The sequence below is a fragment of the Crocodylus porosus genome, unplaced genomic scaffold (genome assembly GCF_001723895.1).
Source record: "Crocodylus porosus isolate Cpor-Errol unplaced genomic scaffold, CroPor_comp1, whole genome shotgun sequence".
NCBI lineage: Eukaryota > Metazoa > Chordata > Crocodylia > Crocodylidae > Crocodylus > Crocodylus porosus.
In genome coordinates, this window is record NW_017728949.1 from 28,706,152 (window position 1) to 28,722,080 (window position 15,929).

At 38.7% G+C, this 15,929-nt stretch overlaps 1 protein-coding gene across 2 annotated transcripts in view; it reads right to left on the bottom strand.

Annotated features, from left to right (window-relative positions):
• Positions 1–15,929, bottom strand: part of GLS (glutaminase) — a 93,837-nt gene that overhangs the window by 56,561 nt on the left and 21,347 nt on the right. The window contains exons 6-8 of one of the 2 annotated variants that reach the window (XM_019553743.1): positions 10,304–10,362; positions 1,745–1,777; positions 1,440–1,498 (exon numbers count right to left, since the gene is read on the bottom strand). In XM_019553743.1, the coding sequence (XP_019409288.1) occupies positions 1,440–1,498; positions 1,745–1,777; positions 10,304–10,362 (151 nt within the window). Of the gene's footprint in view, positions 1–1,439; positions 1,499–1,744; positions 1,778–3,448; positions 9,093–10,303; positions 10,363–15,929 lie in introns of those variants that run through there. The other variant, XM_019553744.1, reaches the window with a different exon arrangement.

A 15,929-nucleotide genomic window follows, 5' to 3' on the forward strand; every position in this document is an offset into this window, starting at 1 on the left:
TGTTGTTGGTTGTATTTTACTTTTTTTTTTTTTTTAAGAGAAGTTTAAAGAATCAGGCTCCAAACCTAACTAGAAATAAAGGTATACAGATAACAAAGACCTAACACAGGAAACACTACTGCTTAAGAATTAAAAAACAAAACCTTTAATTTTGAAATTAGGTTGCACAGAATACAGATGCTACTAGTAAATCTCTAAGGTTTTGATTAGCTACTAAGTATTTGAACTAAGTGGTTCATATTTTCTGGAATATGCACTCTAGGTATCATCCAATTTACAATACCAGGCCTGTTCAAAAAACATGTAACATAACACTGCAAAACATTAGAAGAGAATACACCTAAATAAAAAGCCAGTAATGGCTTTTACTATTTTAGGGGAGTCTACTCATCATTTTGTCCATAACACTCTTTTTGTTCTGTGAACTTGTACTGCTCAGACCAAAAACAATGCACTTAATCTGACTTCCATTAAATATTATTAACATTCATTCTTTGGTGGCTATTTATTTCCTGCCACAAAGCCTGGTTAACCGGAAGGGTGAACAAATGAAAACAAAATACATCCGTGGAACATTCTCTCTTTAAAGGAACACAACCAAGAAGGGACAATGATGCTGACCCTGAAGGACAGAACTTCTCTAATGACAGCCAGCTATTTGGTCTATGACCCTTGTGCAATTAAAATTTGTTTGGTTGGAGTTTGGGGGGGGTAGGGGAGGAAATCTCAGTTGTACTGACAATTCTATGTACATCTCAGTAGCATTAAGAGATCCAATAAAGGCTGTTTGTTCAGATCAGTCATGACTAGCAGTGGTGCAGAGGCACTCTCTCTACCTGAAGATTTAAAAAGATGTTACTCTACTTTATATTTGACTTGTGAAAACAGGTAACCCTTGCAGCCAAAGGAGGACTGTGTCATCTTTTTTGTGCTATGTAAGATTTAATTCCACAGAATTTGATGGTCTACGGCAAATGGATTTTTCAACTCCTTTAAAGGTTTAATCTAATTCAACTAATATTTTTCCTTTGACAGAAATAGTTTCCTTTTTAAAAACAGCCAAAAGTCTAAATATTAAGGTAAAGAACTAAATAGTAATACCTGAATAATAGCTAAATACAATACTATTTTTACTGTTTGCCAATACTGTACACAGGGGATGCACAGGCTGACTTATAAGTAGGATAGACAATATTGAGACAGGTTTTTAACACGACAGCAAGTTGTTTCAGCATGCCACTGGCTGCCATACAGGCATATCCAATGATGAACATACAATCAAATTTAATCTTCTAAGTACTGGAGTAATACCTTAAAATATTAAGGGTGAAATTCTTCTTTCACTAAGGTAAAATTTGGCTGTGCCATGACTTCAATAAGGTAAGGAAGGATTAGACGTTTTTTCCACAAAAACTCATAAACAAAACAAAGATACTCACGTGGCATTACTGAATCCAACATATTCATTACCAGCCATTTTATTCATAAACTGCATCACCTATGAAAAAAGCATCCCAATATTAAATAAAAAGATTTGATAAAAAGTACAACTATTGACTATTTTCAGATTCATAACTAAACTAGTTCAGGGCACAAAGTGTGAAAATACTCGAAGTATTCTGTATCAGGAAACTTAATGCTTACATGACTGATATTTTATGTAGAATCTGAAAGCAAAAAGATCTGTGTCCAACATGAGATTTGTCCATCATGAAATCTAAATATGAAAATGATGCTTACTTACATAGTCAAATTTTTCTGCATTACTTACTCCTTGCTGAAAGGAAAAAAAAATAATTTACAAGAATTGTTAATGCATACAAATTTAAATAGTTAGAAGTTCACTTAATATGATTAGTTTTTTAATTGCATATAACTCTATTAAAGACTTACAGGTATCAAGCTACTTAAGTATAAGTTACTATAATCATTTGATATATTAATATAGTATGAAATTAAATTACATAGAGTAAATCATTTAAATAAAGGGTCCAACTAGATCTTTTATCAAATACCTGTATGTTAGGAATAGATTCAAGCAGTAATCAAGGTATGCTTTATTTTAAGTGCTCTCTATTCAATACTCCATATTTACAATTAATAGTATATAAGAATATACATAAAACATACAAGTTAATTGTGATCAATGTTATCACAATGAACACAGCATTAACTTTTTATAATTTGTAACCTAAAGATCTTATTTGATTCTAAACAAAGGAAAAGCGACGCTCCCAAGACTAAACTTTGTTTCTAGTAACTCTTCACACTATGAATTTAATTCAGGTGGAAGACTTAAAATAAAGTATTACCCTTTACTATAAAAATAATTTAATTTAAGATTTATGAGTTAAGGTAAATACTCTACACCCAACCCATGTAAACCTGATTAATCAGGTTAGCAAAACAGGTCTTATTTAACAGCTAACTCAACTATGATTTTAGAATCTTAAAACATCCAGTCACAACATATTCAAACACAATGAAGTTTTGCTAATAGCATAAAAAAGGGAGGCACCTACATTCTATTTCACCAGTTCTCCTGTTTAAATTAGCTCTTGAGTATCTGGTTTTTAGTATGTGGTCTTAAAATCTGGTAGCTGCCCATGAAAGATTTACTGGTTATCTCTCTCAATTTCTGACAACTTATCTGCCACAAACTCCCTTGAGGGAGGGGGTTGGGGGCCCTGGGGAGGGGTGGAACATAAGCAAAAACCAAAACCTAAAAAATCCCAAACAAATAAATACATATTTTATTTTGACTTGTAAACAGCCAAACAGCTTCGTTTTCAGAGGATGTTTATAAAACAATGGGTTAAAAGTCAGCAATATTAATTGACATTATATAAGCTAATGTAAAATACATATGAATTTTTTTTAAGTAAATTTAGTATTAAAGATAGTCTATCTATATGTTAGACAACATTTTTTTTATGATTACCTCGAACAGTTCAAGAGCCATTACTCACGCTATAATTAGTATAGGAAAAAAACTGAAGCTTTGTATGTACCAGCATTTTACTTAATGAAACGCATAAAGCCAGTCTCATTTCCCACTCTACAAGTGGATTAGGGTGCTGCAGATAATCTGTGAAGCCCCACGCATCAGCTCATCTACAAAAGGATGTGCAGTCATACACGTACGATCACTAGCTGAAAGGAATACCATACTGCTGTGTCAAAATTACACGCAAAGGGTTACCTTACAATTATTAAATAAGAGCTAAATAATACTCTCACTCTTTAAGCCAATGATTTCTATCAAGATAATCTGTAATAATAGGTATGGTTTAAAAAAAAAAAAAGAAAAAAAACAAAACAACAACAACAACAAAAAACCTCATGCTACATTTCATCAAAATGTTCTTGTATAATATACCAAAATACAAGCCTTAAAAATGTACCTCCAAGTCTGTTCAATGAAAAAATAATTAAAAGAAGAAATTACCAACTTCATTGAACTGTTGCAGTTGTCAAAATATTCCATAGATCCTAATGCTGTAAAATATGTAACAACATTTAAACCACAAAAACCTTTTCAAGCTTTTAAATGCACAATGAACATCTCTTTGGGAAAGTGGGTCAGCATTAGTTATGGGATGCTGCATTGATAATTGTATGGTTAGACAGTTAAAATAAACTGAAACAAATTATGCTGCTTCTGTTAAAAAAGAAAGGAGGAAGGGATCATGCTTTGTGCAAAAAGACAAACACATAATAGTGTGGACTTTTTTTGCCCAATTGAAAAAATTCCTTGCACGGTAATAAACTGATCTCACTAACAATATATAAAGCTCTGTAGACAAGAGTCAGATTTATGATTAATAAATTAAAGCTATATTTTTCATATCAACATTTAAAAAATATTTTTATTTTATCTTTTAAAAGCTCCATCTGGATTTGCATGCTTAGAGAAGACAATGATCACTTTTCCAGAGCATCTTGTGTATGCTCACTCAAGCATGTTGACCAGGTGGTACTTTCAGGCCCTGGTCCTGCATACACTTTCATACATTCTTAAATTTGAGCACAACAGTAATGCCACTCAAGCTAACAAGGCTACTTGAGTGCTTAAAGCATGTACCAAGTGACTACAGGATCAAGAGCATAGCATGAGTTCAATACAGTACATAACAGAAAGAAAGAAAAAAATGTTTACTTCCACATGCACTGATAACTACAATAAATCATCACTATAGTTTTCCTGCTTTATTTCTACAAATGAATGAGGCAGACCACAAACCTTCCAAAATCAAAAAAAGTCAGAGGCATCACATATTTTATGATTAAAGTTTAAGTATTTAAAAGGAAAAGGCCTAACATTGACCTCATGGAAATTCTGAAGATCTTTTTTCATAACAATTTTGAAAAATATGAAGGATAGAGAAACTTTTGCACTCTAAGTTTTATTTGACCTAAATTTTACTTGGTTATTCAGATGGAGGGGAGGGGGGAAGAAAACAGAGGAAGGAATAGACAGTAGATTAAATTTGTTTGCATAAGAAAGTTACACAAACTATACATCTGTCTACAGTGTTAAAAAGAAATGTTCCATGCATTCAAACATTAACATATACTAAATATATATTTATATGTATACATATACACACTAGCATGCATATAGGAAGTGTGTATATTTGTATATATACATATACATAAAAATGTCTAAATGAATACAAAAAAGTGTCAAATATTAAAATTGAAACAGCTTAATAAGAAAGAAATTCAAAGCTGTGACACACAGCTCTTAACTCAAGCATTTTTATTTAAACACATAAAAGCACAATGAGTTTCAACTGTCAATCTTAACTGAATTTCTCGACTTGTCAATTTGTCAGGACCTATGGAGTTTCTCAGCTTTCTGTATTACACTGTGTTGAGAAATAAATATATCTATAATATTTTTAAGGAAATGTCTTCCTACTAGATATTGCTTTATTTTGGCAAAATGCAGAGTATATGAATATACATGTCACTATATATATTTGATAGAGCTGGAGAGATTTTTAATACTTACCAAAGCATGCAATAATAAATCCAGATAAAAATCATCTGAAAAGGACTACATTCAGCCACTTTTCATTAATATTTCAGTTCTACATGGTAATATATATATCTATGTTTGTCAAATCACTCTTTTAAACTACTTCAATTTCTTTCTTTGAAAAAACCTGAAACAGTTAAAATGTTTGTAGCATAATGCAACATAATATAATTTTATTAATATCTTAATAGAAATGCATTTTGGGGGAGATGCTGTATGCAAAGTTTAGGCACGACGTTAGAATTCAGTTACCAGTCCCTCTAAAAATATAAAATTCTGACATTATTTTAAGCAGAGGAGGATAATTTCTGTATTTGTGTATTTTACATAAATTTAACTCTTATTGGCTTTAGTCTACCTTTCTGTACTTACACACTCTGTTTTGTTAATCTACGCATGTTCTGTAAGAACTGGTGTCCTAGCTGTTTAGCATACCATTTTCACCTCTGAAATACTTGGGAACACAATTTCATAGACAACATTTAACCTGGCAAGAACAGTATCACCATTCTTCAAATTCTATGCAGGAACTAGGCTTGTGCCATTAAAGTAAAAAAACTTGAATATTTGATTATAGAATACTTTATATAATTTGACATGCTTATAGGAAGGAGAAACTATGTACCATAAAACATATTCTGACAATTAATTTAATATTACCACCAAGTAAATTCAATTAAGTTAAAATACAAGGCAAAGTCGAAATAATCTGAATGGATATACTTTATGTCAAAGAGCTGAGATTTAAAAAGATACCTGAACTCTAGAAGGGAAGCAACTTCCTTAAGTACAAGCAAAGGCCCAAATACAACAGGCGACAATTCTTGCACTTATCTTAAATTGTCCTGTTGTTACATGTTTTGAACAGATATGCATAGTTCTATTTACATGCCAGACTACCAGGAGGGATAATTGGAGTAAATAGCTTAAATGAATTTAGAAAAAGGTGTGTGTGTACTTACTGTAATTACACTATTAGATATAACAAAAGAAAGGTCCTTTCTTGTCAAGTGATATGCAGATAACCATCTATGCTTCAAAAATTTTTATAAATCTAAAAAGTTGTATCCTGACAATGTACAGGACCCTGGCACAGTTAGCTTTCTCTCTCTCCCCCTACCCTTACTATTTTTGATAATTATTCTATTACTACAAAAAATACTATGAGGTACACTTTTTGTTGGCTGACACTATTTCCAATGAGATGTGTATCTGGAGCATCTTAAAATCACCTCTTTCAGCAAATTTGTTAGTGGATTTGTATAGGTTGCTATTTCCAACCATATCTCCATTTTTGTGCTGTACAGAACTTTTTGCAAGGATTTTCAAAATCTTATTACCACAATATCTAACTGTCCCATACTAAGTTACCTACATAAAGGAATGGATTCCATTGTCTCTCTCTTCTACCTTCCATGACTGTAGAGAAGTGCCTAGTACAGACAGTTCAGTTTCGCCTGGAAAAGACACTGCTTTCCCAGGAGAAACAATGACAGATGGTCAGGCTTGTTCCCCCCAAGTAAAAATGGCCACACTCCAGGAGAAAAATAACCCAGGAATAACCAGGGTTAAAATCATTCCCAGGAGAGTTTCTGTACATACTGCAGGTTCTTCTTGGAGTAGAGAACTGGCTTGGTTTTCACATTTTGGACCCTTCTAAGTCCTTTCAGTTTCTTAGGCCCCTGCTACGCATTGCATATATTATGCAATTAACTGGCTAATTGCACAATAAATTTAGACTGGCCACATGTGGAAAGTAAGACCAGGCACACATGCAAAGTAATTATGACATGATAAAAATGACTATCCAGCTACACAAAGAACCAATCAGCTATAAATTTAGTGCTAAAAAATATATAACAATTCTATAGTTGGTTTCCAATTTCCATTGCCCTTTAATGTGAATGTGTAGCAGGACCCTTACCAACAGCTTGTCTTGCAACATACCCTAGCAGTGATAAGATTTTGGATTGGTATTTTCTCCCCGGCAATTACTTCCATAGGTGTCCCCCTCTACCCACTTCCATTGGCCCCTTAGAACACTTCTCTTCAGCTCTCTGAATTATGCAGCATATTACCCGAAGTAGTACAGATGTCTTGATGGCTCATGAATAGAGACATGGTTACCGATATATCCACATGCTGACATATCAGGAGGTTTGAAGAGGAGGCTCATGGCCTCACACGGGCAATAGAACCGTATCAAATAACTGACAAGATTAGCTATACTAGGGTTAATAAGTATTTTCCCCAAGAATAAACCACTGGTGATCTGCAGAAAGAACAAAGAGTTCCACAGTGCTAGATCTCCTTGGTTTGACCTGTTGCACTGCACTGAAGACAACTAGAATGATAAACAATATTTTCCTATTATCACTCTTCTACATAAGCAATTGTTATAATTGCCCTGTATAATTATACATAATATTATATGGTTGAGAATAGTGGGGAAGCAGCTGCACAACCATAAGTGAGACGGATAAGGTCCACAGGAACATTTTAATTAATATCTAGTTCATCAGCATAAAATTTTTAGAATCTGTGGTGAAGCATTTCAATTGGAAGCTACATGTTTTAAGTCTAAGAGAAAACAATTTGGGGTGTAAGTACAGTTAGAAAGAATAGAGCCCCGAGTAAAGACAAAATTTTAGATGCATCGTTACCACTGGTACACACCAGCTCAGGTGTCACGTAAGCCTGTGTATTACAAGACAGTCTCTCTCAGTAAGCCATGCAAATGTAGAGTTAACAAATGCACTGACAATATTAAATGAATGGCAAAAATAACAGAACCACCACTGGTTCTGTGCTAAGATGCATACATGTAATTCCAACTATAACAAGAGCTGGGCAAGTAATTTCCAAGGGCACAGTTTTTCATTTAAAATATTAAAATGCTTATGTCAGCAACAACTCATAAGAGTAAAAGGATTCACTCTGAGGTACCTACACATAAGTATGACAGACCCTAACTGCAGTTATGCATAAGAATCAAGACAAAAACCCTCCTTTTTCCATCTATTGTACTCTATTTAGAAGATGGTGTTTTTATTTTCCAAAAAATTAAGCAGATGAAATTAAAGAAGCCTGTAAGTAATGGTTGCTCCAGAAAGGTAAAAAATGGTCTGAATTCTTAACAGCAAAAGCCTTGCCATGCTTCTTGATAAGCTGACATTAATAAAACTAGATTATAAAATATGTATTTAAATCATCCTAAATTTTTTCTTAAGCACGTTTAATTGCTAGATTCCAAAAGGTCATATGGTATGAGCAACTATCTTGAATCTTAACAGAACAAATACATCAAAACAGAGGGTAGTATACAGTTTTAACTTAGCAATGTTTTACATCTGATTTGTAGATTATTTCAAAACTTAGCTTGTCAGTGGTTTACTTAAGTTTTCTACATAATTCATGTGTAAACATATAATATTTATAGTCTACAATTTATCTGGACAAAAATAGCTAAAAATACTATACCTGCTAATCCTAAAAATAGCTTCTTCCCCCCATATAATATTTCTAGTTTTAGTTATTCAAATGATAATAGCATCTTAGTGGAAGCAATACATGAAATGGTCTAGATACTGTCACTCTGAAAACAAATAATGAAGTGAGTGTGGTATGTGTCTACCAGACGTGCAGTTACTACATGCAAAAAGGTCAATGCAATATAATACTGTCCATAAAAACTGTCCATAAAAACATTACATCCAGAAAACCTCCCAAACAGAAACCTTTGAATGAATGTCACAGTGGCATGCAGTAAAACTAAATTTGCTTTATCTATGCAACTACAACATTTTATCAAGAACTCTACATTGGTGCCTTCTACAATAGTTACACCCTTGTGTTTATGATACAGGAGCAAGAACCAGGAGAGCATACTACAGCAGGACTGACATTTCAACAATTCAGACAAATGGGTTACTAGTTCAGATTTTAAAATTCACTGTTGTCAAAGTGAATTTCAATGCTCAGTCAATCTTTAAAAAAATTAAATGTGAATAAATTTACCTGTCATATTTAAGGCCATTTTCTTTCACCTACAGCTATTAAAGATAAATGTCTTTAGGCAGAAGTTCTTACACCTTCATTAAATATAAAATAGCAGAAAATCATGATCTAGGAATCCTTCATAACTAACAATTTGGGAACAGAAACTAAATAGTATGCTAGAGGCTAAATGTATTTTAAAACATTAAAAAGGAAGTTTTTCCAAGCACAACGCTTTATTTTCATCATTTTATTTTTTTTCATATCAGAACCACGGGGGATTGAAATATTTATAAATTCAGTCAGTTCTAGATAGGGTTCTACAATTACAAAACTAGATTTAACTGCAGAGTTTAACGTAAAAGGTAGGGTACATATATTGTGGTGAGGTTACACACACTAATATAGCAAAACCCACTTGATTTACAACTTTTAAAATACTCATGCAAAACCATACTAAAGGCAAAATCCTTTTTTTCCAAAACGTAAGCATGTATTTATACAGAAACATGCATTAAGGGTGCTACAGCCAGCACGTAATCTAAGGTTTATTCAAAATGTTCATAGTTGTTAGTTCCCACAAACCATTCATTAATTAATTCCATGTTTCATATCCAGATTAAGACTAAAAGGTGATTGAGCTGCACGAAAGATTAATTGTGGGCAAGTTTAATATTAAAGGAATGCATGGGAAGTTAGTTGTGAATCTCTTGCCTTTATAAATTAACTTATAACACATTCTGATTTCATCTAAAAATATATAAAAAAAGAAAAGGATTTTTCCCTTGTAATTCTGTGATGGACAGAATACTTAAATTTAGCAGCACACGTATAAGTCCTATTCACTAGGTGAGATTTAATGAATAACTGAGGATGTACTCAGCCTTTGATGATAAGTAAAAGGCACTGCTTATGAGACAACCATGACAAATGATTTCTCAGTGAGAAGAAAAAACATAATAAAAGATCTCATTTATTTTTCTGGTTTACCCAGCATAAAAGATACGAAGTGGATGGGTAAATAAAGAAAATAAAATTCCAAGAAAGAGAAAAAGTCAGCATTTTAGCTGCATGACACTTCCTTTCTTTCTGAAACTATTAACAGGATGCGTTAAGTGTATCAAAATATTACAACTCATCTTCATTCCAGATTTCATTTCTCTACATACATTAAAAGAAAGCAGCCTATGTAAATACTGCACAAGATAAGCCTTCTGTATACTAATGCAATATTCAGAGCAAAACTAAATGTGAATTTTTTACCTTGATTAAGGAAGTGACCACAATTGCTCCAGCATTCACCATAGGATTGTGAGGTCTGTCTGAAAAACAAACAATTTTTCAATTATTTGTAAATCCTTACAACTGAAGTATACAGATAGTGTAAACAAAACCAGTTAATATGTATCCAATTAAAAAATATACATCTATGCACTTGGACCAACAGTATTTATACACTTGAATGACCTGTTTCATCAGTGTGACACATAATTTTCTGTAGTGAAGCATTCTAAAGCCTACAAAATATCTTGCCCTAATATTATTTATCAACCAAAACTGTAAAATTCAAACACAGTAAATTTGACTATTCGTCTTCAATTTACCTGAAGTTTACATAGGGCCCCATAGTTTAGGAAAAAGTACCATGTGGTTGAAAAATATCCTCCCCCTCAATACTTTGAATAACCTTCGGTGCAAAGTTATCCTGTCCTGCTAATTTAAGTATTTTACAGGGGTAAGGAATGGTAGATAGGAAGGATAAGACATACATCAAACTGAATTTTTCCAAATACACAAGTATCATTAACTGACAGTTTCACCATTCTAGCTGCCATATTTACTCAAACCCAAAACAAGTTTTGTGTCCCTGTCCCCTCCCCCCACATTCAATATAGTGGGGGGAAAGAAAGAAACCTCATCTTAGATTTGGTACAAGTCCAAGCAGGCAGCTACTTTGGCTCCAGCTCCATTCTTGCTCCAGCCCTGGCACAGGCAGAGATTGCATGTTATGGGGTGGGAGGAATGCAATAAAAATAATGTGGTATGACCCAGGAGGTGCAGGGGTAAGATCTTAAGACTGCCACACAATGCCACATGTGATTCACAATACTGCTGGGTGTGCAAACACGTATACAAGATTTGCAAAATAAACCTAGAGATTTCAAATAAAAATCCATAGCGTCAACAACAATCTGACATGCTGCAGTCTTGCTGAATTCTTTGCAACACATGAATTGCTCTATTATTTTTTCTGTAGACAAAAATGAGTGAAAGCTAAGAGCTAGTATTTTCTGAGGGAGACCTCAAGTCTAACGATGTTGAGAACCACTCCTTTAAAGGTATTTTTTTGAAAACCTGTTCAATATTTTTAAGCTCTCTCAGTGCATGAATTTTCAATTAAGAGAAAATACTGATTTGGAGCCTTGAGCTTGCACACAGGATGCCTGCCCGGATTTAGAGAGTATTCAAAGCCCTAGACCAGTGGTTCTCAACCTACTTGCCATAGTGGGCCACATCTGCAGCTCTCAATGTGTTATGTGGGCTGCACCCCACGGCTGAGGAGTCCCCAGCTGCCAGAGCTACAGGACCAGGGCCAGGAGCCACCTACCCCCCCTTACCACCACTCCAAGCCTGAGGGGCCACCTGCAGGAGGCAGCAATTGCTGCAGCCACAGTAGAGTAAGCGTGGAGCCCTGTTCTCTACCCCCATCCCCTGCAAGTGGCAAAGCCAGAGCAAAGCCCATGGTGGGTGGGCAGATCCAGTCAGGACTTGGAGCTGGCAAGGCATGGTGGCACTGCTCAGAGCCCCATGCTGGCTACCCCAATCATGGTGAGGTGCCCCCTGCCCACCCTGCAGCAGTGGTGGCCCAGAGTTGTGCCCCCCACAGCTGCCAGATGGGCAGAGGGTGCCTCACCATGGGAGCATGGGGCTCCCAGCAGCAGCAATGAAGCTTCCCAGCCCACTCTGCCATGGAGGCCTCCGGGGGCAATGGAGCTGGGCGAGGAGCCTTGAGCCAGCATCAGGCAGGCTACTTCTGAACCTCAATCTGGGGGACACGTGTCCCCTCCCCCCCATGCCTCCCACCCCAGGAATGCACGGAGCAGCAAAGAGTTGCCCCCCCAGTCCCCACATGAGCCAGCCGCCTGTGGCTACAATCCCACTCCCCAGCCAGACTCTGCAGCCACACATTCCCTCCCCAGCCCCGGGTCCCATATGCTGCCCTACCTTTGCCCTCCCCTACTCTACTCCCTCCCTCACCATGGGGAGCTCAATCTGCCCCCGCCTCCTCCCCCCCAGATAGACTTACCTGGAGGGATCTGCAGGAGCTCCTCTTTTTGCCTGGCTACAATATGCATATGTATGCACACATACATGCACATCGTGCACCCCGCCTTCAATCACCCTCCTCCTGCTCTGGCTGGAACTCTGCCAGCCTGCAAAGGGAAACTCACCATTTGCCATGTTTTTCTCCCTGAGTAACAAACTGTGGGAACCAATCTTTTTTTTTTTTTTTTAAACAGCCTGTCACGTGGGCTGCAACAGTGTGCTGATTGGGCTGCATGAGGCCCACAGGCTGTGGGTTGAAAACCACTGCTCTACACTAATGGGCCTGGGAAGGAGAATACTTGCTCAGTGGTAGACTTGATGGCTGAGTTCTGCTCAGTGAAATTTTGGAACTTGACTATTGGGCTTTGCCCATCTGAATTTGGAACTGATTTGACCTTGAGAATTTTTTTTTTAAGTCATACTATATATATGTAGGTGCCAACATGCTGCTCAAAACTGTATTTATGGAGTACCTGTGCTAAAACTTGCAGCAGTTTCAAAAAGAGGTAACATGCATCAATTCTGGACAAACTAAGTGTGTGGGTACAATATGCAAGCTACTATAGCCATGTTTACTTCCAATGTTACTGTTTTCAATTTTGGTCCTCATTTCTAGTGTTCAGGGAGAGCAGAGTCTCATGCAAACTATGCATAAGTGCAAAGTTTGCGCCATATGTAAGTAGGTACAAGAGTGCTGCTTAAAAATGTGTTTATGCAGTACCTGTACTAAAAGTTGCAAGAGTTTAAAAAAAAACCCATAAAATGCATCAGTTCTGTATGAACTAATTCTGTGGGTACTACATGCAAGTTATTCCAGGTATGTCAGTAACTTGTGAAAGCACCCTTAATCAACTTCAAAATTGGCTTCCATTATCAAGTACATGCTGCTTTGTTAGCAGTTTAATGATAGACAATGTATTTAAGACAAGGGACTTTTTCCCCAGGGTGACTGGCTGGACAAAAACTTGTTTTGTATTCGAGTAAATATGGGAAAGGGGCCACTCTTCTATGCCTTCTGCCCAACTACTGCAGATCCATAATAAGTGCTTTAGCAAATTCCCATAAAGTTACTCCGTACGCAAGTTTAATCTTTTGCCGCCTCAGCTCAAATTATGTTATTTTTCTCTGTCAATTTTTTCTGCTCACTCCCCTTGGTTGACTTGATGTCCTATTTGTGTCGACTCCCTAGCTATTTGGCTTGCTATCTCCAAGCATAAAAGAAAAAGTTGCCATTGCATACAATATGTGTTTTAAGTCATCATGTCAAATATGTCAGGTTTATAATGAGATGTCAAGTAGGGCATACTAAGCCCTTGTACGGGTGCTAAAAGGAAACCAAAGCAAATGCAAGGAGCTTTTCCGCCTACCAAGGACGGATCACAGACACCTCTTTAATTCAGAAGCAGTACAGGTGCTATCAGCACTGTGGCACTCTTGGAAACATGGGTGAGAAATATGGCTCTGCCTACCTGCTCCCACTCCACACTCTGCCAAGCCCATAAATGAAAGCATGGAGGCATCCTGTCCTTTGAGTTGTTCTCAGCTTCTGCCTTGTACATGCTTGAGACTCCCCTCCCTGTAATGGACAACACCCCTGAAATTGCTTCATCACCCTCATCTCCGAGTTTGGCAAGTAGATACACTAGAGAGATGGCCATCATCTGTCCAAGTTACGAACCAACAGCAAATGAAGCTGCAGAGCAGGATGACTTTCCATATGGGCTGTACCAGCCATGCCAAGACCCTAGCCTAGATGAGGACATGGTCAAATATACATCTAGAGTGGCTGCAGAAGGTGATGGGGTACAGCTGCTTCACACTCCACAATTCTTATACATGCAAAAGCTGGGAACCGTAAAAGATGTAACATTATCCAAGGTCTAGATTTGGATCAGTTTGGCAACATTTGTAATGTGATACACACAGATAACTGTTACAGCGTAACAACTGCTGCAAGCCCCAGAGCAGCAGTTTCCCCTTCCCCTTTTGAAACCATTCCAAGTGTGGATTGTCCATGTCCTCCAACAGGTGGTGCTACCAGTTTCATTGCTACTTGCACTGGAGGCAGAGCCATGTGCTGCAACCACACCATCAGCTATAATACAGACTTACCTTAAGACTAAATACAGACAGTCAAAAAGCATGGGGAGAGGGGGGGCGCTAGAGCACACCTCCCAGCCTGTCAGCTACTGCCAAAGAAGGGACTGAAGCTCCAAGACTTTTCCCCACTCCCTGCTCAAGCAGAGAGGGTCAGGCCAGGCCTCAGCCCTGGGCTAGTACACTGAGCTGGCAAGGGGAGAAGGCACCAGGGACAAGTGGGGTGGAAGCCAGGGAGACATAAGCCCGGGGCAGGGGGTGTTTGTGGATGCTTAAGCCCCCTGGCATTAGTTGGGCTGTCCACGTTTCCCTGCCTGGCTGCCTTCTGCAGGAGGAGGGGGGCAGTACTTAAGGCCAGGAAGGGGCAGAGCGGACCCAAGTTGAAAATGGGTAGGAAAACTACAGGTTGCAAAAATTTTGGATGCTAAGTCAACCCCACTGATTCCTATAGGAGGCTTTCCATCCCCCCTTGAGGCAGGCCCCATGTCTCTTGGGGCTGCATGCAGGCAGGCAGGAGATCCAGCTATACGCTGGATAGGCGGAAAGGGAGATAGGTCAGACCCTTCCTGGGCAAGGGTCAGTCTCCCTGCCTGCTGCAGCACCACACCAGGCACCAGGTCAACCCTGGGGGTATGTGGGGGGGGGGAAGAACAGGAGAAGAGCCAGACCCTTCCTGCCCTGCCAGCCTGCCAGGGACTGCCCCCCACCCACCCCAGGAACACCCAAGCTGTGATTCAGGGCTAGGGAAGGAGTTTAAACTGGTCATGGTTTTCCTGGTGGGAAGAACAGTCCCTCTCAAGCTGTTGGTCCCCCCACACCACACTCCTCACTCAAGCAGAGAGCAGGAGCATGACCACACCTCGGTCCAGGGCCAGCACATTAAGCCAGGGAAGGGGTTTTAAATGCCCGTCCTGGCCCTGGACCCCAGCCAGAGTCGGTGTTGAAGGGGAACTGCCATGCATCTGCCCTCCCCCAGCTCAAGGAGAGAGTGGGGGGTGTGGCCACACCCTAGCCCAGGGCACTGAGGTGGGGGGGGTTTAAACTCCCCACCCCCGGCCCCAGACTCCAGCCTAGGTCTAGGGGGGAGCCCCTGCCAAGCTTCTACCGTCGCGTCCCTCTAAAGGGGAAGAAAGGACAGCCTTCAGCCAAGGTTTCTCCCTCACTCCAGCAGAGAGAGGGGTGTAGCCACTAGGGCTTAAGCCTTCTCCCTGGCCCCAGACCCCACCTGGGGTATGCCTGGGGGAGGGGTGGCAGTGCATCCCAGGCTTCCCCCCCACCCTCTCCTCAACTCCAGCAGGAAGTGTGGAATAGCCTGTCAGGGGCTGCACCCCTGCCACGCAGACCCCAGCTGGGGTCCCATGCCGGTGGGAGAGAGATTTCCCTTCCTCCCCTTGGCCTGAGCCTGCCGGCCCACGCCCCCCATCCCCTTCACTCCAGCAGGGAAAAGTCCAGCATGGGCTGCTGC